Raw genomic sequence first — 22,798 nt, 5'->3', positions numbered from 1 at the left:
TAAAATTAAATTATGGGTAAAATTCAAGAACATTGTTGCCGGAACATTATAAAAAATGTGAAACTTTCTACTCCTTTTTTTGGGCCCTAAATTTAATTGAGTGTACACGTGGCTTAGACCAGTTTTTACGTTATTATGTACACCGCTTTCACCGTCTTTCCATACTTGTGAGGTAGATCAGTTTTTAAGATATTACATTTGCAACAATTTTATACATGTGATATAAGATTAGTTTTTTAGGATAAGGCGACGGAATAGCGCCCGCCCGCCGCCTTTTTGTACACATGATCAAAAACTAGTTTTCCAAAATATTATGCCCGCTGCTCTTTTGCGCACATGAGCTATATCAGTTTTTTGAACATTAATTGTGTGTGCCGTCTTTTTCATCCAAGTTCGATGTTTCTTCTCGTAAATTAAAGTAATTTGGAAAATTACCAGAAAACCAAGATAGGAAAGAGCTAGAATCCGTTCATGAGCAAAATAGGAAAAATCAATATCCAAACCTGAGCACAACTGGAAACCAACCCTGACCTATACTGTAAATTACTACTTAATCTTAATACAATATGCTAAATTTAATTGAGTTACTAAAAACCACATTTTATAAAAGGAAAACTCTCCAAACCTAACTTAATAGGAAATTTTAACATAAGAAGAAAGCCACGCTAACTCCTGCCATATATATTTTTTGGTACACTCTCACATACATTCTTCCACTCATGACTCGACTTATATATAAATGCACGGTTTGTGAAGCAAAATTCTCGTCCATTTCTACTTGCTTCACTTCCATTACTAATCTTTTCAATGGATTTAACCCCAACACGAAAGGATTTCCAAAAAGGTGATCGAGTGGAAGTGAGCAGCAGAGATTATGGGTTTATTGGCGCGTATTATGAAGCAACTGTAGTTGAAGACTTGGGGGGCAAGTATAAGGTGGAGTACTTGAGTTTGGTGGATGAGAAGGACGAGTCCCGACAACTCCAAGGGGATGTTGACGCAGATGAGCTCCGCCCTCTGCCACCTTCACCTTCAGAGCAAGAGAAAATGAAAAGTTTGATGTCCTTGATAGGGTTGATGTGCATGACCTGGACGCTTGGTGGGTAGGCACCATAACTGAGGTTAAAAAGGAGGGAGAGAAGGAGATTTACTCCGTTTACTTGGAAACTACGGCGGACCTCTGTGATTACTCTAAGGAACAATTGAGGTTTCATAAGGACTGGATCGACGGAGCGTGGGTTGATTGCAACGACAAGAAACAAAAGCAGGTGGGTTGCAAGAAGAGAGTGTGGATTGATGACAATGTTGAAGACAGGTACAAGAAAGTGCGCATCGATGGAAAGTTGGTCGATTGCAAGGATAAGTTAAGAGTGAGCCCTGTGATTCCAACGGGAAAGCCTTGAGTACCAGTTGTTAATTTACTAATTTTCTATGTTTTTTGTTTGAGATAATTGTGTTCTAGGGTTTAATTAGAAAATGTGCTGTTTGTTAGGTTCTTCTTTCTTATTAATCTCCTGGTGTTTGATTGGGACAATTTGTGCTGTGTGAGTTCTGCGACTGGTTGTTAGTTAAGTGCATTTATGAATTATGATTGTTTTCAGTATTTTTAAATTCATGTTTATTTATTTTTCAGTTTAATTTTTTTTATTCTTCGGTTTGAAAGAGTATCCCTAATCAAAAGAATCCTAATTAAAGATTTAGTGTCCTTGTTAGTGAGCAAGAACATTTCTACTGTGGAAGAGCTACTTAACCTAGCCTAATTTTGGCTTCTGTGCTCCACTTGCACATCACTTAGCCGTAGCCATATTGGCTAGAACTAATATGCTTCTTTTATGCACATCACTTTGAAACTTCGAATCTTCATTCTCACATCTAAATCAATTATTTAAAGTAAGAATATAGCTTATGTCCAGTATTATTCCATTGGTAATTGATAGGGTTTTGTTAGCTTCAAATTCGGAGATTCTGAAAATTTGATTTAGAGTAAACGATTTATGTACAATCATATGAATCAAAGATTAGGGAATCAACAGAGCTTTTTCGGAATTTATCTAATGAATGTATGAATGAAACTAACATTGTTTATACCAGGGAATTCAATCGTTACCTGTTAATCATTTAGCTAAATAATTAGCCTTTTACCTCTCGGGTCCTAAGATTTTAGAGGCCCTGTGCGATACTCAAACAGAGGCCCTTACATGGTCTAGAATTTTGGTTGCTATATTTTCTTTTATATTTCATTGTGTATAAATTGATTTAGTGCAAAATAAAATAAATAAAAATGAAGCATGGTGTGGTGGCTATGTAGCAAACATATTACGTACCCTACAAATATTGTAATAGGACCATTCTTACTCTTATTATCACTGGAGTTCATCTCAAGAAAAAAATATGTGTTAAACAAATTACATATTATGATATTATGCCTATGATGAATTGTCGGTTTTTTTAGTACATTTTTGCTCACATTCTAAAGTAAGGATGCTTCTCACCCCGCCCCGGTTAATTGTCGTTAGATTTGTTAAAATTTTGAGATTCGTGTCTTAAATCAATTAAACTAAATTAACCTAGCGGTAATCAATGGGGTACTTTAGGGGTGTGACCTTTAAACAATGACAAAATAAATGATTAAATGACATCATATAAGAAAATAGGGGGCTTTTAAAGATTATATCTTCAACTTTTTAAGAACTTTTATTTATTATGATATTCCTAATTATAGATTTATTAGCAAAAGTGACCTTTTATAATGAAAGAAATTAACTACATATATTTAAAACAAGAAAAAAAAATAGTGTAGCAAGAAAAAGATTTTTTTTTTTTTTGGTAAAGTGCGGCAAGAAAAAGATAGTCTAGCTAAAAAGGCCCATAATGGTGACCTACCCCACAAAAAAAGTCAGAATTAAAAGATATGTGAAGGTTGGGGTCGAACCCCGTGCCATGTAACTAGAAAAACCAGGGTGTGCACCCTCATGGCCGGCCCTTCTCGGAATCTTATTTTTTAGTGAATAAAACATTCCAACCGAGAACAATATTATAAATTTTTTTTTTCATGTTACGTAGCATTAACTGCTACGAACATTTGATGACTTGGATTGGTTTTGATTTTTGCTTTTATTGTGATCATGTGAATCTAAGTCATTCAATGCTCATAGCATTTATGCTACATCGCCCCTAAGTGAAACCTACAATATTTAGCTAAATTATGCAAGTGCTAAAATTGAGCCGAATTGTGGCTCCAGACTAATGCACTGGGGGCTAAATTGACTGAGCGCAGTGGACTACCTTTTTAAGACACTCTTTCAGCTGCATTTTTGCATCTAAGCTCAAGTTATGTTTCCGTAAATTAAAGTAGTTTAGAATAATTAGTTGTTAAAAAAAAAAGGTCAAATTCAATCCCAAACACAACAGGAAATTTAGCAAATGCATTGGGCCAAATTATATTGAGCTACTAAGAAACCGAATTTTATAAAAGAAATAGGAAAGCTCTCCAAATCCCAAACCGATTAGGAAAATCTCTCCAATTCTAAACACAAGATGAAAACCTAACCCAACCTCCTATATATATAGCCTTACATATGCTCTCACACAGTCCTACACTCCACATCTCTACGATTTCTGAAACAATTTCTCACTCATTGATCATTCTACTTAATTGCTTCACTAGTTGCGTTACTTGAAAAGTTGGGGGACAAGTACAAGGTGGTGTACAAGAACCTGGTGGAGGAGGACGAGCTGTCCAAACCTCTAGTAGAGATTGTCACGGCAGATGAGGTCCGTCCTCGTCCTTCTCCACCTCCCCAAGAATTCGTGGATTTAGAGTTTGATGTCCTTGATAGAGTTGATGTATTTGACAACAAGGGTTGGTGGGTAGGCACCATTACTGAGAAGAGAGGGGAGGACGAATACTTCGTCTACTTTGAAACGACTGCGGATCATATTGCTTACCCTAAGAGGAAACTGAGGTTTCATAGGGACTGGATCGATGGACAGTGGCTGGTCTACAACAAGAAGAAGAGAGTTGTTTGGGTAGACGGAAAGTTGGTGGATTGCAAGAAGAGAGTCCGCGCGCAGGTTGATGAAAGAGTTGTGGACTGCTACAATAGACTGCGCATCGATGGAAACTTGGTGGATTGCAAGGACAGGTTAAGAGTCAGCGTTGTACCTGTATAAACCTTGAGTAGTGCTAGTTGTGTTTTAGTTTCTGTTTCTTGATTTTTAGTTAGAAAGTATGTTTTTGTTCCAGTTTTCCACTCTGATTAATTTCTTGGTGTATGGTGGAAACAATTTGGGAATATTGCTATTTAAGTGCAATTTATCAGGGTTTTCAGTAATTTCCTTTCATTTTTATTTATTATTATTATTATAGGAGGTGATGGTAACACCATGTGTTAGGAACTTTTGCATGAGTTTATTCAAGCAAAAGTTGACATAAAATTATTATGCGTGACGGTAACATCACGTGTTGTTATAAGGAATTCTAACAGAGCATCATTTATACAAGCCTCATCAACCTCTTAGATTCTTGCAATGTTATGTAGTAATTTACCTAACACATACATGATCATTCTGATGATATTGATAATTGGAACTTTATAAATGATATAAATTGACCATATCGCTTGTATTAAAAGGAAAAAAAAACATAGTTATAAAATTACAGTTTTGTTAATCTTCAAAATTAACGATTCTGAGCAATTGATTATATTTATATAGCCTATAATCCATATGGAATTCAAATGTGGCATGTTAACTGCATTCTCTTCATCATGTCAGCTCCCCATAGAGCAGGCTCAAATGTGACATGCTAATTGCAACCCATGCGATAATCATAGTTATAAAGCAAGAAAAAGCTCATCTGCAAAATCACTCCCTTGTTCCATTTTGCAAACAACGTAGCAGCATTGCCAATTATAAATTAATTAGTGCTCGGCAACAAACCCTAAAAAAAATTGCTTTCTATGAGATGGGTAATCTACAAAACCCTATGGAATATATCTTAAACATCAACTTAGGATTCTCGCTCTCTTAGTCATCTGGTGACTAAAGATTTATGATCACTCACTCTTAGATTTAATATCAAGTGAATGACTATGCTTAGCAAAACCTTTGCATTTTAATTGGCTAACTAGTTACTAAAATTTTTGTTGAAGAATGAACATCTTCTTCTTTATTTTTTCTTCCGAATATGTATTTGGATTGTTTCTGTTTTGAAAAAAAAAAACTTAAATTAAAAAAAAAATTAGAAGATAAATAGAACTGTACTTTTTCCACATTAGGCTCCTACATTTTCTCATATCTTTCAACTAATCATATCTCAAAAGTCAAAAGCACTGCAGTCTGCAGCCATTTCTACAGGTGAGTATTGTTTCAGTGACAGTAGAGATTACTGGGATCGATCGCCAAGTGCCGAGTCTTTCAAGTAGTAAGATCACCATTTTTTTCCATCTCTCTTTAGCCTTTACTTACTGTATTTTCTTTGTAACTTTATTCTCGTGGAAAAGCAGATATCAAATCAAAGGTTTCCGCCACGATGAAACCGCGGCTGATAAAGTCTTGCTCAAGTGTTCTATGGCGGCCCATTTGTTTTCTCTTCGTTCTGGTACTTTTTGTTCAACATATTTTTATCTCTTGTAAATTAAAACTTCACCCCATCAAGCAATTTTATTTCTTAATTACCCTAGTTTAATCTCCGTATTTACCAACGACAAAATTCTTGTGGCAGGGCCTTTCGTGCTACATGATCTCAATGTTGTTTAAGCACTCAACAGATCCTTTTCGAGCATCGACTCCACCTCAAAGTTGCTGACTCCATTGAATCCATCAGCAGTTAACCTGGCAAGATCTCTAACTTCGTCACTTAATGGAACCGAGCTCAATTTCACTACCATCCAAACAACGGTTAGTATACACTACAGTTTCATAAACGTTTCTCATAATTTCCCATGTTCAATTTAAACAAGAACAGTAAATCATTTAATCCATGTTGACATATTCGAACGATTTCATGCTTTGTCTCTAGGTTGTGCCAACGTTGTTTCTAGCTCTTTCGACGATTCCACATATCTCACAGGTCTCTTATATAGGATTGGATGGCCTTTTATTCTCACTTAACAACTACGCGGATCAAACTTATGCTGTCTTCTCCAATGCTTCATTTTCTTCAAATTTGTACACTCAACCCGTAAATAGAGACACCGGGAAATTATATGGCACCGCAGTTGCTTCAGATTCTAAGGTGATAGTAAATGCAAGTTGGTTCCAAGCCGCCTTAAACAGCACGAGCGGTTATTCTTGGCTTGGAAGGGGATGGGACAAAGCTCAAGGTAGCTTATTTATAAGTACTGTGGTTATGGATGGCAGAGGTGTGATTTCCCTTGGTATCCCAGCAAAAGTTGTAGTTGATCATTTTGCGGCTTTAGACTTCCATGGCGGTTATTTTCACTTGGCTACTGCAGATGGGGACGTGATTGTACAATCAAGACTTCCGAAAACCCAATTTCAGATCAGCAACAACACCGTTTCGGTGCAAACGGTGAAGCCGAATGGTAATGTTACTAGTAATCTTGGTCACTTCCCATGTAATACTCCTGATGATGACGACAAAGACAATGATGGCAGCAACGGTGGCAAATTGGGATCTTCTTACTCATGGAAACTCAAGGGAACCAAGTATAGGGCGTATTGCTCCACCCTCGAGATCATTGGAGTTCGATCGGTATGCCTTCACTCACAAAAAGATTTTCTTTTTAAAATATGCAGAATTTTAAATTCTGAAGTCATATTTTATGCTCCATTTCAGTTTGATCCAACTTCCTTACAAGTTTCAGTTTTTTTAAGGTATATGTATTGACTTGTCCTGCCAATGGACTTGCAAACCTTGACCACAAATCGGTTGTGTTGCTTGGCATTCTGCTATTTAAAATTCTTGTTTCTGTTTGCATATTCATATTCTTAATAATAAGAGCAGCAGGAAGAGAGATGATTTTATGTGCGCGGATCATAAAACAAGAAGGCGTGACACGTCAGGCAGAGCGCAAGAGTATGAATAAAACTAAAGCCTTTAGTAGAGCAAGCCATGACGTGCGTGCTTCGTTAGCAGCCATCACTGGTTTAATAGAGTTGTGTCATCAAGATGCCAATCCTGACTCCGAATTAGCTGCCAACTTGGCCCAGATGGATACTTGTACAAATGACCTCCTAGGCATATTGAATTCCGTTCTTGATATAAGCAAGATTGAAGCCGGAAAAGTGCTTGAAATTGAAGAATTCAATCTGGCTCAGCTTCTTGAGGATGTAGTTGACATGTTCTATCCTATTGCTATCAAGAAAGGTGTTGACATCGTGCTCGATCCTTGTGATGATTCAATTGTCAAAACATGTAATGTGAGAGGCGACAGAGGAAAGCTTAAACAGACAACTTACTCAGCAATGCCGTGAAGTTTACATCTGAAGGTCATATCACAGTTTGTGCCATGGTTCCGAAAACTAGTTAAGAAAATGAAATCATCGCTTCCAATCATAATTGCGTGCTGAATTGTTTGTCATGGCTCTTTTACAAGAGTACAGAAGATTTCAACGATTTGGATGCTCTTCAGACATCTCAGAAAGATCCAAACAACACAAAGTTTGTCGTTGAGGTCGATGATACAGGTGAGGGAATTCCTAAAGACAAGCGAGAATTTGTTTTCGAAAACTTTGTGCAAGTTACAGACCGGGCTACTGGAATAGAAGGATCTGGTTTGGGACTTGGTATTGTTGAATCTTTGGTAAGTAATTTAGAACGAAGTTAACATACTACTACATTTTCATATGCTAATACATTACATTTTTCTGATTTTAGGTGCGTCTAATGGGCGGAGAAATAAGAATTCTTGATAAAGAGAATGGTGAGAGAGGCACTTGTTTCAGCTTTGATGTTTCTCTTCTAACATGTAAACCCAAGTCTGGTGACATTGAAGAGGAATCCCCTATAATGCATAGTGATCGCTCTGCGAATGCATTTCAACCTTTTGGTATACAACTTTTGGTGCCTTCGCCAAAACAAGAGGGGTCTCATGTCGTACTCTTCATAGAAGGCGATGAACGAAGAAAGATTTTGGTGAAGTACATCAGCAGGTTGAACATAAAAGTATCATATGTAAAGTATGCGAAAAATCTTCTTCCACAACTTGAGAAGATAAAGCGTAAGTTGGATATTTCCTACTTTAATTATTCAGAAAAATCCCAACAAGGTATTCATGACCAATTAAGCACATCTGCATTCAAATACTCGGATTCAAGAGCAAGTGATGGATCTCACAGCACCAAGGAAGAAGATGGACATACTTGTAGGAAGATCAACTCTAGAAATTCACCTGCGAGCATCGTACTCGTTGTGATTGACACCAACGGAGGTGCTTTCTCTGAGCTGTATACAACTATGGCTAGCTTCAGGAAAGACATTCATAACTCAAGATGCAAGGTTGTCTGGCTCGATAGTTCAATCACGCGCAACACGCATCTGCTGCAAATGGAAGGATGTAGCCTAGCTCCTCCAAATGATTACATCATATACAAACCATTTCCCGGATCACGCTTATATAAAGTATTGGGACTATTACCTGAACTTAAGAGATGCAACTTGCCAGAACTAGAAATGAGAAAACAAGATCAAGAAGCGCAACAAATAGAGCTCGAGCTCGCAACAAATGAATCAGGAATGTCGTCGTCATTGCAACAAGTAACCATTCATAAATGTGTAGAGAAAAAAAGTGACCAGGAGCTCTTGCACGGAAAGAAAGTTCTGGTTGTTGACGATGATCGAGTAACAAGAAAGGTAATTGCTAGTTCTCTCCAAAGACTCGGAGCAGTCGTTGAAGTGTTAGAGAACGGGAAAGAGGCCTTTGAACAAGTTTTCAAAGCTCTAAGCGATCATAGCAAGAAGGGTCATACGAATTCCACCCTCTACGACTACATTTTCATGGATTGTCAGGTAACGTGATCAACTCACACACAATTCAAATTCAGATCATTCTTTTCCGAGGGGATATAAACTCGTACGTTTTATGTTTCTGCAGATGCTGATAATGGATGGATTCGCAGCAACAAGACTGATACGGATGGAGGAAAAACAGTACGGCGTTCATCTTCGAATTATCGCGTTAACATGTCATGCGGTAACTGAGGAGGTTAGCAAGACTCTTGAAGCAGGGATCCATTTAACCAAACCATTCAAGATGGACAAGTTCATGCGGGTCATCAAATCCTTGGAGGACAATCAAAACTAGTTTTTCCATTTCTTATTTTCGTAGAGTGTTGGGTTTTAGTTTTTTGCTGTGAATAATTTTGTGTTTCTCCAGCAAATAAGTTGGTATTGTTGGTTTCCTCCGATCTAAATCCATCTGTATATAATTATCGATCTAATTTTGAGATAATGAAGGTATATATATTGGGTGAGTTACAACTTTGATCTCGGTGGTTTTGGGTAATGACTACAACCAATGTCTTTTAGGTAATCACCATTTGCTACCATCACAAAAGAAAATGGCTTTTTTTTTTCCTGCCAAAATGATCATGAGATTTGAATAACTCTCTATTTTAGTTTTTGATAATGAAAACCGATGAAAATAATCCTGAATTTGTCCACCGTAAATTATGTTGGTCATTTCGTGAAAAATCTGTCAATATTGTTGTTAAGTAGATTAGTTGTTTTGACAAAAATACCCTTAAAAATGTTGTCACGTAGTCGTTCATATGACAATTTAATAAAGATATTGCCACTCAATATTACGGTCAAGTAGTATTCTTCTTCGCTTGGAAGTGAGAGGTCTTAAGTTCAAATCTCGTAGATAACGAACTCGATACCAAATTAGGCTTCCCATTGTGTGGCTTAGTCGAACTTCCTCTCCCCTTAATGTAAAAATATCGTTGTACCAAAAAAAAATAAAAATAAAGATGTTAATAGATTTTTTACGAAAGAACCAAAATAATTTACAATGGACTAATTCAAAAATCACTTTTATTGATTTTTAACAAAATGACTCCATAACAGAACTAAAATTTGGCCATTAAATCTAATTTGGAAAATCCCATACGCATTTACTCGGTTCTTTTAAATCATTTTGGAAAAGTAACATGTTTCTCGGCCTAGTAATAAAGAAACATGTAAATTTAACCATTTGACCGAGTAAAACACAAGGACCATTTTTAGCATTGAAGCGAAAATATAACACGAAATACTGATCCGAAAGAAGAAATTCAACGGCGACTTGTTTAAACTATTCTCATGTGATTATGAAAAACACAATGTCATCGTTTTTGTTCCCATGAGAGATTAAGACATCAGCAACATTCAACATTTAGCAGAATCTCTTCCCTCTTAACACTTCTACAGCTAAAAAATAAGGAGAAAAAATGGCGCACTCGCCGAAGCTTTCTCTAGATGCTTCCCTTCCTACAGTTCATCCTGAAAATACAAAGCACAAGGCGCAAAGATCAGTAAATAGATTAGTAGTATTAGTTGAGTAACCGCAAAAGGAAAGAAGCCTACATGTTTCTCAGACTCCTCGGCGCTCTCTTCAGTTGAGTCCGATTTGGATTCCGCATCAGAGTCATCTTCAGCATCATCTGTGTCAGCATCATCCTCTTCCTCAGCCTGAAAAAACACGGCAAAGCTGTTAGGGACCGCAGAAAAAGATGACAGAGCTGATAAATTCTCATGTGTCAGTTTCGTATGCTTACATCAGAGTCAACTGGATCTTTTGCTTCCTGGTAAAAGGATTAAGGTAACAAGTTAACAAGCATGAAAAATAAAACACGATTACTGATCGTGAAAATAATTTTGGACTACTCGAATAAACATTAGAGGAAAAAAGAGTAGTACCTCCTCCTGCTTTTTCTCTGCCTCTTCAAATGCTGCCTTCTCGGCCTGAAATTAAACGTAACTCAATCAGACATGTTAAAAGAGCTATGGTAAAAGGTATATTAGATCACATACATCTTTTTGTTTGCCCCATGTTTCCTCAGCCAGTTGCTTTGCATACTCCGGCTCATCAGTGATCAAGATATTGTCAAACAGGGTTCCAGATTTCACCTGGGACATTGAGCATCTTGCTTATCAGACTTTGAGAACTGAGGGAATAAAAATAGCAAACCGGGGGATGGTAACAGACAATTTTACCTGCCACAATTCAATTCCAACATACTTCAAGTTGGGGTAAACATACAGCTCAGGGTCATCCTTGAACTCTGGGTTGTCAATCAGTGGTGCCTTCCACTTTCCCTTGAAGTTGGGGTTCTTGATTTTCTGCACAGTGGCGGAGAAAAAGTGAAGGAGCGTTTAAAAGTTGTAACTCAAGCTATTATTCAAACCAGAATTCCACAAACCTTTGGCTTCCATTCACCCTTGTATTCAGGGTTGGGAATGGTTGGGGCAGTCCATTCACCATCTTCCTCATCATCCCAATCTTCCGGCTGAAACACCAAGTCACTTTAGTGATCAACAAAACTCTTCCATGTATGTGTAATATTTTGGAAACCCAAGTCAAATCATTACCTTCTTGGCATCGGGATCGGTTATCTCCTTGGGAATGTCATCATAACCCTACAAACAAACAATGAGAGTCAATATGCTTGTACATTCAGCACATAAAAAGAATAAGCACAAACGATTAGAATATAAAAGGCAACTACCTCTGGCTTAGTATCTTCAGGGTCAGGAATGTATTCTTTGTCTTCCCAATCTTCAGGCTGCCGATATCAGATAGTTAGTTAGTCAACACTTCAGTTATGAACTTATGATTAGTTTATTGAAATCTCAAGAATTCAATTATAGATACATACTTTCTTGGCCTCAGGATCCTTGATTTTCTTTGGTGGCAGAAGATCCCAATCACTGTATAGGCTACCAGTTTGTTTCTCTACATTGTCGATAAGGATGCTGTAGGTAGCATCTGGGCGGAGGATGAAAGTATAAACATGAGTGAGTTGGTCAGTCTCACAGGGGACGTCCTTCTTGATCAATTTATTTGTGTCATTGTAGTTAAGGATTGCGTGAACTTTCTTGGTGGTGTATCCACAGATATCTGGCCCAAACATGATACTGCAAACCATAAAAGTTTAAATACCAAGTCAGAAACTATTGAGGTAAAGAGACTGATGCAATGAAAACAAAATAGTCAGACCAAAAGGGGATATCACTTGCCTGTATGGGGTATCACCGCCGAATTTCTTCTGATCAACGTCACCACTGAGTAACTTGATATAGCCACCACCACAGTCAAGCTTCTGCTCATGTTTCACGGAAAATTGGAACACTAGTGTCTTGTCCTTGTTGCTGAATTCAGGGAACTCAGCTGAAATGGCATAAAACCTATAGTCCTCACTTGTTTGGATACCTGTACCAAAATGTCAAAATCATCAAAACTGGTCATCAGGACGATCTTCAAAGTATTAAAAATCAAGCAAGGAACACAGTGAAAAATCTGCAGAAAACATACCTTTGTCATTGGCATCTCCATTCCATTTTCCAGAGGTGTAGTTCCATTCTCCGGCAAGGCCCTCATCTCTCTTCCAGTCAGATTTCACCCAACGTTTGTCCCATCCGTCTTTTAGTATTTACCAAATAATACAAGAAACAAGAGAAAAAGAATTAGCATAACAGAATAAGAAAAAGAATTAGCATATCACTGGAAACAGTGAAAAGGAAGGAAACAAAAAAGAAGACAGGGTTAAAGACCCTTTTCAATACTTGCTGAATAAGAAAACATCACTGGAAACAGTGACAAATATCACAGTTGACAGTACAGTATCAGGCAAAAATCTATGCCTTTTCGAGGTCCTACTAATCACACCCTGGCAAGAATGCAACATTACTAGGTGATTGACAAGTCCAACAGCTGAAAGAAGTGAGCCCTCGAGGCCATTGACGGCTAGAGCAACACTAGAATTTCAATTTTAACGGAACGTATAGGATTTATATTAAATCCTCACCCAATTCATATACGGTAGCTTAACCACCTTGTGAGACTACAGAATACAAACAGATAATCCTCATCTTGAACTGAAATTGGACTAGAAAACCTTCGATTTATTGATTTTCTCCATCCAATCCCCATTGAAATTGATTCTAACAAAACCCTAAACCCTACTTTGTTATTTACAAACACTTCACTTATCACATTTACCACCCACACCCACAACCAAACATTTCGATTCGAAATCATAAATCAAGCTGAAAACTCAAAATTCAATCAGATTTCTAATAGATCCAATTGAAAACAGTAAATTCATCTCACACTAACGGTCTTTAGATAAAAATTAAACAAAAAAACAATCAGATCGAGTCGCAGACTCATAACCAACACCGATCCTCGAGAAATGACATCGGATTCAACTCAATTACCGCACAAAAAACCTCTAAAACCCTAATCAATTGAAAATGCAACCAAACACGGACCATATCAAATAATCCATACACCTATAGATACACAAAGGGAGAAACAGAGAGAGATGTGTATAACCTTCGAAGCGCTCTTCGAAGAAAACCTTGGCGGAGGCGATGGCGAGGAGAGAGAGAAGGACCAGGGACAGCAAGCTCGAGCTGTTTCGAACCCTAAACGCCATCGTTTTCGCCACTGAGAAAGTCTGCAGCTACATAGACTGATGGGAGAGCCCGATCCCCGGAGTGCTCTTATATAAACTGGTTTTTGACCGCAGCGGTTAAACAATCGGTATTAGCTTTGAGGTAAGAGTCCTAGCTGGACGACGTGACCAATGAAAGGTCGCCACGTTGTTTCTGCTTGTCATTGACATGAGGTGGCGGGATCCGATTGGGCCCTCACTGAAGTTTTGCGCTGCAGCAATTGGGTGCGCCACGTAGATTGGAGGAGGAGGGTGTGAGTTTACGGAAATGCCCCTCTGTTTGGTTTGGTAACTTTGTGAGGAAAATTAATGACATTATCTTTCTTTTCTTTTTTGTTTTAAAATACAATTAATGGCATTATCTTTGAATTTAATTTAAAGGGATTTGGTCCTCTAGAGACATCTAATACTTAATAGGAGGATATTAGGATTTAGGATTAGGTTAAACAAATCACTAATTCTAATTAAGGGCACATTTGGATATGTTTTTAAAATGATTGAAAGTACTTTTAGAAAAAGTGTTTTTGGATTTCAAAAGCACTTTAAGTGTTTTCTGCAAGAAGCACCAGTTATGTGTTTCTTTCACGAAGCACTTTAAGTGTTTTTTCATGATTTACTTACATTTTTACTGAGAATTTGTTCTAAAAATATTTTTACCAAAATCAATTTCGATCATTTTAAAAATATATCCAAACGAGCTTTAACTTTCTCTAAGTAAACTAAACTCTTTTTGGTTTGAAGGACAATATCTTGGACTGTCCAGTTTTAGTAATTTCGTACAACATGGTCCGTCAATATCAAAGTCTTACATTTCCACACTGAAATATTCAAGCCTGCAGCATACATCACAATGGAGTGCATTGAATTTGTATTTGGATGTAACGTTTCTCTTAGTTATTGTGTTAGATTATGAAATAGTGACGTTCAGCTCGTTTGTAATTACTTTTAAAATGGCGGAAATCATGAAAATGTTTTTGGAATCAATAATGTGAATTCTGAAAAACTACTTAAAATGCAAGTGTTTCTTACAAAACAACATATGTTTTATGTGTTTCTTGTAGGAAACAATTTAAGTTCTTTTAGAACCTGGAAACATTTTCGTTAAAAACTCCTTTATCATTTTAAAAACATTTCCAAACGAGTATGTTATGTATAAGATTCAACTTAGTTAACACGGTCATGATTGGTTCGGTTCATTGTATTTTGTTACTTTTGTGGTACAATTAAAGATCAACATGTCTTAAATTCGACTAACTCTAAGAAAGAGAGAGAGAGTAAGAGTTTGGACTTAGCTAGTGATCATATGTAGTTTGGTTATGTACGTGGGTTGTTTACCTGTTTGTGTTGCTTTTGTCAATGTACACGTTCTTTTACATAAGAAGACGGAAGATTTCAACTCAAGATATGAAGATAAATACTCTTAGGCGTGTTTACCTATCGGGATTGGAATCGAGAGAAACGGAATTGGACATTCCCCAATGCATTCCGACGTTTACTAGCAATTAGGGAATCAAAATTTCTGTGGGGACCACCCAATATCAGGAATTCAACTCCAGAATTGCCCGGAATTGGATTACCTCTATAGAGGTAGTATTTGAGTTCCGGGTAGAACACTCCATCAGGAATCAAAATTTTGTACCCAAAATACCCATGTATACGATCAAAGCTTCGTGCTGTTTCCAGAAAACCAAGCCCCTCTGCGTCCACAGCACCCAACAAAAGAAGAAGAAGAAGAGGAAGACGACGATGATGAAGAAGAAAAAGCAGTGAACCTGAAGCAACTTACTAGAAGGGGAAGAAAGCCCACGTAGCTACAGTGACGCGAGAAAATGCAGAGCCGTCGTGTACTCTCTCTCTCCTCTCTCTCTTCTGTGTGTGCAGAGCAGAATATGGAACAACGACGAACGCGATTGGAACGGTGCCGCAACGACGAACGCGTTGTGGAACGATGTCGCAACGAGATCTGGTCAAGCAGCTGCAGAGAAAAATGGGGGAAACAGGGAGAGAGAGAAAAGGAAGTAAATTTGATCTTAATAGGGTTTAGGATGAAGCAAATAAAAAATGATCAAATTTGGACAATTCTATGTGATTAAAGACTCTTCTACATATGTCTAGAGCTTCTCTACCAGCAATACATATTTGTAAATTCTGTATAGTAATCAAAATAAAAATAAAACGATAAAAAATTTATTTAAAATAAATTGGTTAAAATAGGGGCATTTTAGTAATTGCATTAGTTTTCATTCCGATTCATGTGAATCAGTAAACACTTTATACAGTTTAATGTCATTTCTACTCCGATTCCAGACAGTTTTAGTAAACAACTACAACAGGAATCTGATTCTAATTCCACCTCATTTCAATTCCTCCTCAATCCAATTCCTCCTCAATTCAATTCCCCTCAATTTGATTACAGATTAGTAAACGCGCCCTTAACTCATTGAGTTACAAATTTTGTGTAATTTAATTACCCTCTTGTGCTTGAAGGGTTTACCGAATAAATTTATTTCTTTAGATTAAATAGAATGAGGATGTTGGGGATCCTCCAATCACATCCGTTCATAGTACATCGGGCGGTCAGTTTTCGTCAGGTACTATTTATATTTAATTTTAAATAATAAGATTTATAATGATTTATGACCGCACAATATACGATATACGATAAACAGATATAAGTAGAGGATTCCTAAAATCCTCACAAAGAGAATCCATAAAAGATCCTCATTCGATTAAATAAACAAATCTCTCCCAAATGGACATACATAAGAATAATCGGATGGTGACATTGCTCACGACAAAAACACAGAAAAAGCCACATACTTCCATGCTATAAGATAAACTAGTTTCAGGCTTAATTTTCTGAATTTTCAGTGTGGGACGGCACTGAGTTTGCTCTGCTGTGCAATTCTTTGGATTCTTAGATTGGAAGTCACTCAAGCGTCTAGCCTTCTTACATGATTTGCATTTGTGCTTAGAGTAAATTGTAGTAATGGTCCTTTAACTTTAACTCAATTAGAGCAATGATTCCTTAACTTTAACTCAATTGGAGCAATGGTCTTTCAACTAAAAATTCATTACCATTGGTCATTCAACTCATCAAAAAGTGCAGCTATGATCCCTCAACTAAAAATTCATTATAATTGGTCTCTCAACTTTAACCCAACTAGAGAATTTGTCCCTCAACTTTAACCCAATTGGAGCAATGGTCCCTCAACTTTAACCTAATTATAGCAATGGTCATTCCAAAATAACTCATTTTGACAAAATTCTGATGAAGTTGATGAAAATGACCATAGTTACACGTTTTGATGAGTTGAGGGACCCCAATTGGAGCAATGGTTCTTCCAACAAAACTCATTTTGACAAAATTCTGATGAAGTTTACGAAAATGACCATAGCTACACATTTTGATGAGTTGAGGGACCATTGCTCCAATTTGATTAAAGTTGAGGGACCATTACTACAATTTACTCTTGTGCTTATCATGGTTTTCATACTATGGTAATTGCCTTTTCTTTGATTTGCTTTTGTTTTCAAGTTACCTTACCAATGTTTTCAACCAAAAGTTAGTGTTGGTTGTGTTACTTCTCTTTTCATTGTCGAGGGAGGCCATCAGTTGATCCTGCTACTTGTCTTTTCAACGTTGAAAGAGGTCGCGAGTTTAGGTTCCGAGTTGATTCAAAATGTAGCCTATGTAGAGGTAATTACTTTTGAGTCCATCAACCTTAGTTAACACTAATTAGAGTTGGCCATGGCCAAACCTTGATTGGCCCATCCTTGCAACTCGATGTCTTAGTAGTGATATTCCAAGCTAATCATGTATTATTACGTGATAAAAGTGAAAACATTTGATAATATACATGATAAGATTAGAATATCACTATCGTGACACTCCAAATGTAGTTGTTCTATTAAGGTATTTGAAATTTGATTGCCTTGTGGTGTTTAATAACACAACTTGATGAAAACATTGGGAGTATTGTACCTAAACAGATACTTTTTGGTAGGAAGATGCCAATATAGTTGATACATATCTTACGTGGGTTAGACTGATTGATCAGGTAGTGTGTCATGTCATGTACACACTAATTTGATCATCTTTCTTTTTTAAATTAAAGTAGCTAAAATATCAGAACAAATCCACTATTTGTTTTAGGTCAAGCAATACGTGAAGTAACTTCCTATATAGCAGTAAAAGTAAAACATGTACGTTGATCGACTCATCAAGTTCCCATTAAAATTGGATCCACAAAAAGAAAAGCACTTGCTCATATATTTTATAGAAAATCTCCTAATTATTCCCGGACAACTAGAAAGACATTCTTTAAACAGAAAAAGATACATACATAACCAAGATTGTGGATATGCATTGACATGCAGCATAGAGTAACATGCATATATATATACAAACATATATATAGTTCTAGTAAAATTGGGATTAACAAAGCCATAAATATATAGCTTTTACTTAACAACATGAAACAACAAATTAGAGTAAAAAGCTCCATCTTGAACATATATCTACAGCCGTTAATTTGACCGTGCTGCAGCTCCATTTTCAAAGCCATTTGAAGAGGAGGCCTCCATGAGCTGCAAAGAAAGGAGCAAACACCAAGGACTCAACTGCCATGAGCTTGATCAGAATATTGAGTGAAGGACCTGAAGTGTCCTTGAGCGGATCTCCGATCGTATCGCCTATGACCGCCGCCTTGTGGGGTTCCGAACCCTTCGGACCTAGTGATTTAGCATGTTCTGAACCGCCGGCCTGCAGGTGCATCAGAGCAAATGGTATTGAGTTTGATGCTCGCGTTCTAGCAACTGTAACTCAATCGAGCACAGAAGTGTGCTTACCTCTATGTATTTCTTTGCATTATCCCATGCCCCGCCGGTGTTGGATGCAGACATGGCAATCTAGGGAGGAAAACAAAGGGCAGACGTATTAGCAAATGCCGGTAAATCTAAAAGAAGACGGAGAAATTGAAAATCTACGGTTACCTGCACGCCGGAAACAAGTGAACCTGCAAGAATCCCAGCAAGAGTTTCGACTCCAAAGAAGGTACCGGCAACGAGTGGTGTAAGCATGACCAAGGCGCCTGGTGGGATCATCTCCCTTAGGGAAGCATCGGTAGAAATCTTGACACAAGTTGCGTAATCTGGCTTTGCTGTTCCTTCCATGAGCCCCGGGATAGTATTGAACTGCCTGCGAACCTCTTCGACCATTTTGAGTGCAGCACTTCCCACACTCTTCATTGTCATGGCGGAAAACCAGTATGGAAGCATAGCTCCCACAATCAAGCCAATGAAGACTTTCGGTGTCAACACATCAACGGTCTCTATTCCCGCCCTGCTGACATAGGCGCCAAACAATGCAAGAGAAACAAGAGCAGCTGATCCAATAGCAAAACCCTGACACATACAAGAAAACATGTCAAAACCGAAATAAGGGATACAAGTCATCATACTGAATACTTAGGGACCGTCTGGTAACAATTTCTAAAACCGTTTCAGAAAGCGTCTTGAGAAAGTGAATTTGCGTTTTCAGGATCCGAGAATGCGCCTAGGTTTGTTTTACCTTGCCAATAGCAGCAGTTGTGTTTCCTGCAGCATCTAAAGCATCTGTTCTTTCGCGTATCTTGTGGCTCATCCCGGCCATCTCTGCAATCCCACCAGCATTGTCGCTTATGGGGCCATAAGCATCAATTGCAAGACCTGTGGAGATAGTGCTGAGCATTCCCAGAGCAGCCACAGCTATTCCATACATGGCAGCCAAGCTAAAGCTAACGTAGATAGCAAACGCAATGGCGAACACAGGAATGATGACTGATTTGTAACCAAGAGCCAGCCCGAAAATCACGTTTGTTGCAGCACCAGTCCTGCATGAATCTGCCACATCCTGCACCGGACTGCAAACCGAAAAAAGTAATAAGCATCGGAGATTTGATCAAGTGCAACAATCATAATTACTTAATTAGGAAATAAAATGGCTCACCTGTAAGCATTGCTAGTGTAATACTCTGTAGTGTATCCAATAACAAGACCAGCCCACAGTCCGATTGATACACAAAAGAAGAGGTACCTACAGCACACATGTAATTCAGATAATTATGCTAAATGTAACGGGAAAACGAATTAGTGATTAACTAATAAATCGATACACGTGTTATGAAATGGGTGAATTGATAAGACCACATAATACAATAACGAAGAATTACTCGGGAAAGAACGGAAGTTGGGGATATAAAGAAGCATACCAGTTTTTGACAGCCTTATTGGTTCCAAAGCTGAAGAGAGTGAATTCTGATGGCAAAGATACGAAAGTGACAGCGGCGATCCCAGCAGTCATAAAGACGGTTGAGATGAGGAGTTGACGCTTCAAGGCGGGTTCGATCTCACTGACTTTCTTGATTTCAAACAGATCGGTTGCGAAAAGGGTTGTTACCAAACAAACCACAATCCCCATTGAGCTTATGATCAAAGGATACGACATGGCGGTGTAGTCATGACCGATGCCAAAGGATGATATGGATGCAACAAACAATGCTGCACAAGAAGACTCGGCATAAGATCCAAACAGGTCAGATCCCATCCCGGCAATGTCTCCTACATTGTCACCCACATTGTCTGCAATAACCTGAGAAAGAAACACAAAATTAAAAGCGCTCATATAACTAAAAGCGCTTCTAACAATGTTTGACAAAGAAAGTATAACACTCAGTATGTCAAAAGTGATGCTCTGCATTGTGAAAATGTAAGAGAAATTAGCAAACAAACATAGTAATAAAGGAGTTGGTAATTACGGCGGGGTTTCGTGGATCATCTTCAGGGATATTTCGTTCAACTTTCCCGACAAGATCAGCACCAACATCAGCAGCTTTCGTGTATATACCTCCCCCAACTCTCCCAAAGAGTGCCATTGAAGAACCTCCAAGTCCATAACCAGTAATTGACTCATATAGTCCTTCCCAGTCATCCCCATAATACAACTTAAACAAATTGATAGTGATATACAGCACCAATAGGCCATTGGCGGCAAGAAGGAACCCCATCACAGCACCTGAGCGAAAGGCGGTAATGAAAGCCTTCCCAACACCCCTCCTTGCTTCTAGAGTTGTTCTAGCATTGGCATATGTTGCGATCTTCATCCCGAGAAATCCAGAGAGGACGGATGTAAAAGCACCAAGCAAGAAGGCAATAGTACTAAAGAAGGCGTTGGCTAATGCCGGTTTGCACATATTGCCTGTGTTATATGTGCAGGCTTCGCTTTTAGTGCTAAAACCCTTCACTGAGCCAAGGAAGAGGAAGATTATGGTGCTAAAAACACCGACGAAAATGCTGAGGTATCTGTATTGGGTGAACAGAAAAGAGGTCGCCCCTAGGAACATTATATGAACCAAAAGTTAGATTTAACAGCACCAAAAATTGCATAAACTACAAATATAACAAAAATATAAAAAAAAATCAACCAAAAGAATAAAGAAACTGAGGACAAATAAAGCAACCAAAATCAGAGAGAAAATTTTACTGTCACAAAAAGCAGCAAGAACATAGTTTTTCTATTCTTTGAGGTTGTCATCACTGCAACAAAATGATGCTTTGACAACAAAATCTTCTGCGAGGAAAATTATTAGGGCAGCAAGAACATCATTTCTCAGTCCTTGCAGGGAGTGATCAGTGATCATAACAGCAATATGATGCTTCAGTGACAAAATCTTTCGCGAGGAAAATTAAAAGGGCAGCAAGAACACAGTTTTGCAGTCTTTTCAGTTGTGATCATGTAATCACAACAACAGAAAGATGCTTTAGCGATGACATCTTCTGGAAAGAAAATTGAAAGTGCAGCAAGATCATATTTTTTCATTCTTTTTAGGGTGTGACCACTGGTCACTACAACAGAATGATGCTTTAGCGACGAAATTCTAAATAGTCACAACAACATGATTGATTACAAAAAAAATGCCTAGTTGACATGTTAGGATGCAGCTTGTAGAGGTATGAAATGGGAAACGAGTAAATTTAGAGAGAGAGAGAGAGAGAGAGAGAGAGAGAAAGAGAGAGAGAGAGAGAGAGATTACCTATGGAAATGGCATGTTGAATCTCAGCACACTTGATGGTAACCTCAACAGAGCTAACACCCTCTTCTTCATCTCCAATGAGCTTGTCCTTGAACCCATTTCGCTCACCATGCGCGCCAGAGACCTTCACCTTTGACACCAAAAACCACTGCAGCAAAGCAAAACCAAGCCCCACAACCGCAGCCAAAGGAATCACCACCTGAGTCAGTCCCTCACTCAGCAAACCCATCTTCCAAAAACTTCACACACAACAGTTGGTTCCTTCAATAATTCTCTGGGTATATCTAAGATATTTATATAGCAAAGAAAAGAAGAAAATGCTTGGTGGGTTTTGAACTGCAACCTCTTAAAATCTTAAAATTATATATATTACAACTGCATTATCCAAACCCAGATTATATTTTATTGGGTTTGGATCGAGTCTTTCTACTATACAACAATGTACTATATACGATGCTTTTTAATTGTATCACGTCCGCTTGTTAAATTTCTTCGAATTCTCGAGCGCACATCTAAACCGTTTAAATTTTACAAATATATGGTGTACTCTAGAATTTTCGTTGCACTGCACGAACGTTGGAATCTGAAAACCTATGAAGCTCGCTGGTTTGAAAGGCAGGTGGGAACTGGGGGAACATTCTTGCATGCACCTTGGATTGAGTATAACTGGTTGTTTTGATTAATTGGTATATGTTTTGTCAGAGATGTCTTATTCTCCAAGGCTAGGGACAACATTTATTTCTCATTGATGAGTTGGCCAAATCAGCACCAGCCCCCGTGGATAAACACAAACTCAATAATTACTAAGTAATTCACAAAAATTTTCGTTCATGTAGAGCGCGTCTAACAAAAGCATAGAATCTCTTGTATTTTGAATTCGTGAATGTAATCAATGTGGTATCGTTCGGTGTAAAAAATCAGATAGCTTTGCCGAATATTTTCTCTAAGGAGGCAGAAAAATCTTTGAGGTGAAGGACTAATTGAAACCAATTTTGTTTTCAAATGTTAGTTACCAATTTTGTTTTCAATTTTTTTATTTTATTTGCATTTAAATTTGTTGGAATTTAGGTTTATTTTATTGTTTGAATTTGGGCTTAGCCCGT

General features: G+C 37.8%; 3 protein-coding genes and 1 pseudogene across 3 annotated transcripts; 2 read left to right on the top strand and 2 right to left on the bottom strand.

Annotated features, from left to right (window-relative positions):
- The first annotated feature begins 807 nt into the window (after window positions 1-807).
- Window positions 808-4,173, top strand: LOC126618290 (protein AGENET DOMAIN (AGD)-CONTAINING P1-like). The gene is made up of 3 exons (XM_050286335.1): window positions 808-1,054; window positions 1,108-1,370; window positions 3,685-4,173. The coding sequence occupies exons 1-3, from the start codon at window positions 808-810 to the stop codon at window positions 4,171-4,173; spliced, it is 999 nt and encodes a 332-aa protein (XP_050142292.1).
- A 1,591-nt stretch (window positions 4,174-5,764) lies between these two features.
- LOC126617817 (histidine kinase CKI1-like) lies at window positions 5,765-9,479 on the top strand (annotated as a pseudogene).
- Window positions 9,480-10,250: 771 nt separating this feature from the next.
- Window positions 10,251-13,670, bottom strand: LOC126619173 (calreticulin). Its single transcript, XM_050287458.1, has 13 exons — window positions 13,503-13,670; window positions 12,480-12,587; window positions 12,185-12,377; window positions 11,824-12,082; window positions 11,674-11,730; window positions 11,537-11,584; window positions 11,368-11,454; window positions 11,162-11,287; window positions 10,979-11,074; window positions 10,865-10,909; window positions 10,723-10,749; window positions 10,532-10,636; window positions 10,251-10,447 (listed from the first exon to the last, which is right to left on the bottom strand). The coding sequence occupies exons 1-13, from the start codon at window positions 13,603-13,605 to the stop codon at window positions 10,436-10,438; spliced, it is 1,266 nt and encodes a 421-aa protein (XP_050143415.1). The 5' UTR covers window positions 13,606-13,670; the 3' UTR covers window positions 10,251-10,435.
- Window positions 13,671-17,874: 4,204 nt separating this feature from the next.
- Window positions 17,875-22,083, bottom strand: LOC126618466 (pyrophosphate-energized vacuolar membrane proton pump 1-like). The gene is made up of 8 exons (XM_050286544.1): window positions 21,696-22,083; window positions 20,421-20,995; window positions 19,875-20,254; window positions 19,613-19,699; window positions 19,196-19,526; window positions 18,619-19,029; window positions 18,475-18,534; window positions 17,875-18,388 (listed from the first exon to the last, which is right to left on the bottom strand). Exons 1-8 carry the CDS (start codon window positions 21,922-21,924, stop codon window positions 18,182-18,184), a joined length of 2,280 nt encoding a protein of 759 aa, XP_050142501.1. The 5' UTR covers window positions 21,925-22,083; the 3' UTR covers window positions 17,875-18,181.
- Between the last annotated feature and the right edge of the window lie 715 nt (window positions 22,084-22,798).

Source organism: Malus sylvestris, chromosome 4, assembly GCF_916048215.2.
Source record: "Malus sylvestris chromosome 4, drMalSylv7.2, whole genome shotgun sequence".
Classification (NCBI taxonomy): domain Eukaryota; kingdom Viridiplantae; phylum Streptophyta; class Magnoliopsida; order Rosales; family Rosaceae; genus Malus; species Malus sylvestris.
The sequence above is the reverse complement of the archived record's forward strand: the minus strand, read 5'-3'. Positions and strand labels throughout refer to the sequence as shown.

Coding starts and splice junctions, on each gene's coding strand:
- LOC126618290 (XM_050286335.1), top strand. CDS start 808: ATGGATTTAACCCCAACACGAAAGGATTTCCAAAAAGGTGATCGAGTG. Junction 1,055..1,107: donor AGAGCAAGAGAAAATGAAAA/GTTTGATGTCCT, acceptor CTTGGTGGGTAG/GCACCATAACTGAGGTTAAA. Junction 1,371..3,684: donor ATTGCAAGGATAAGTTAAGA/GTGAGCCCTGTG, acceptor TTACTTGAAAAG/TTGGGGGACAAGTACAAGGT.
- LOC126619173 (XM_050287458.1), bottom strand. CDS start 13,605: ATGGCGTTTAGGGTTCGAAACAGCTCGAGCTTGCTGTCCCTGGTCCTT. Junction 12,588..13,502: donor CTTCGAAGAGCGCTTCGAAG/GTTATACACATC, acceptor AAATACTAAAAG/ACGGATGGGACAAACGTTGG. Junction 12,083..12,184: donor GGCGGTGATACCCCATACAG/GCAAGTGATATC, acceptor TATGGTTTGCAG/TATCATGTTTGGGCCAGATA.
- LOC126618466 (XM_050286544.1), bottom strand. CDS start 21,924: ATGGGTTTGCTGAGTGAGGGACTGACTCAGGTGGTGATTCCTTTGGCT. Junction 20,255..20,420: donor ATGATCCACGAAACCCCGCC/GTAATTACCAAC, acceptor TTTCTTTCTCAG/GTTATTGCAGACAATGTGGG. Junction 19,700..19,874: donor AATAAGGCTGTCAAAAACTG/GTATGCTTCTTT, acceptor TGTGTGCTGTAG/GTACCTCTTCTTTTGTGTAT.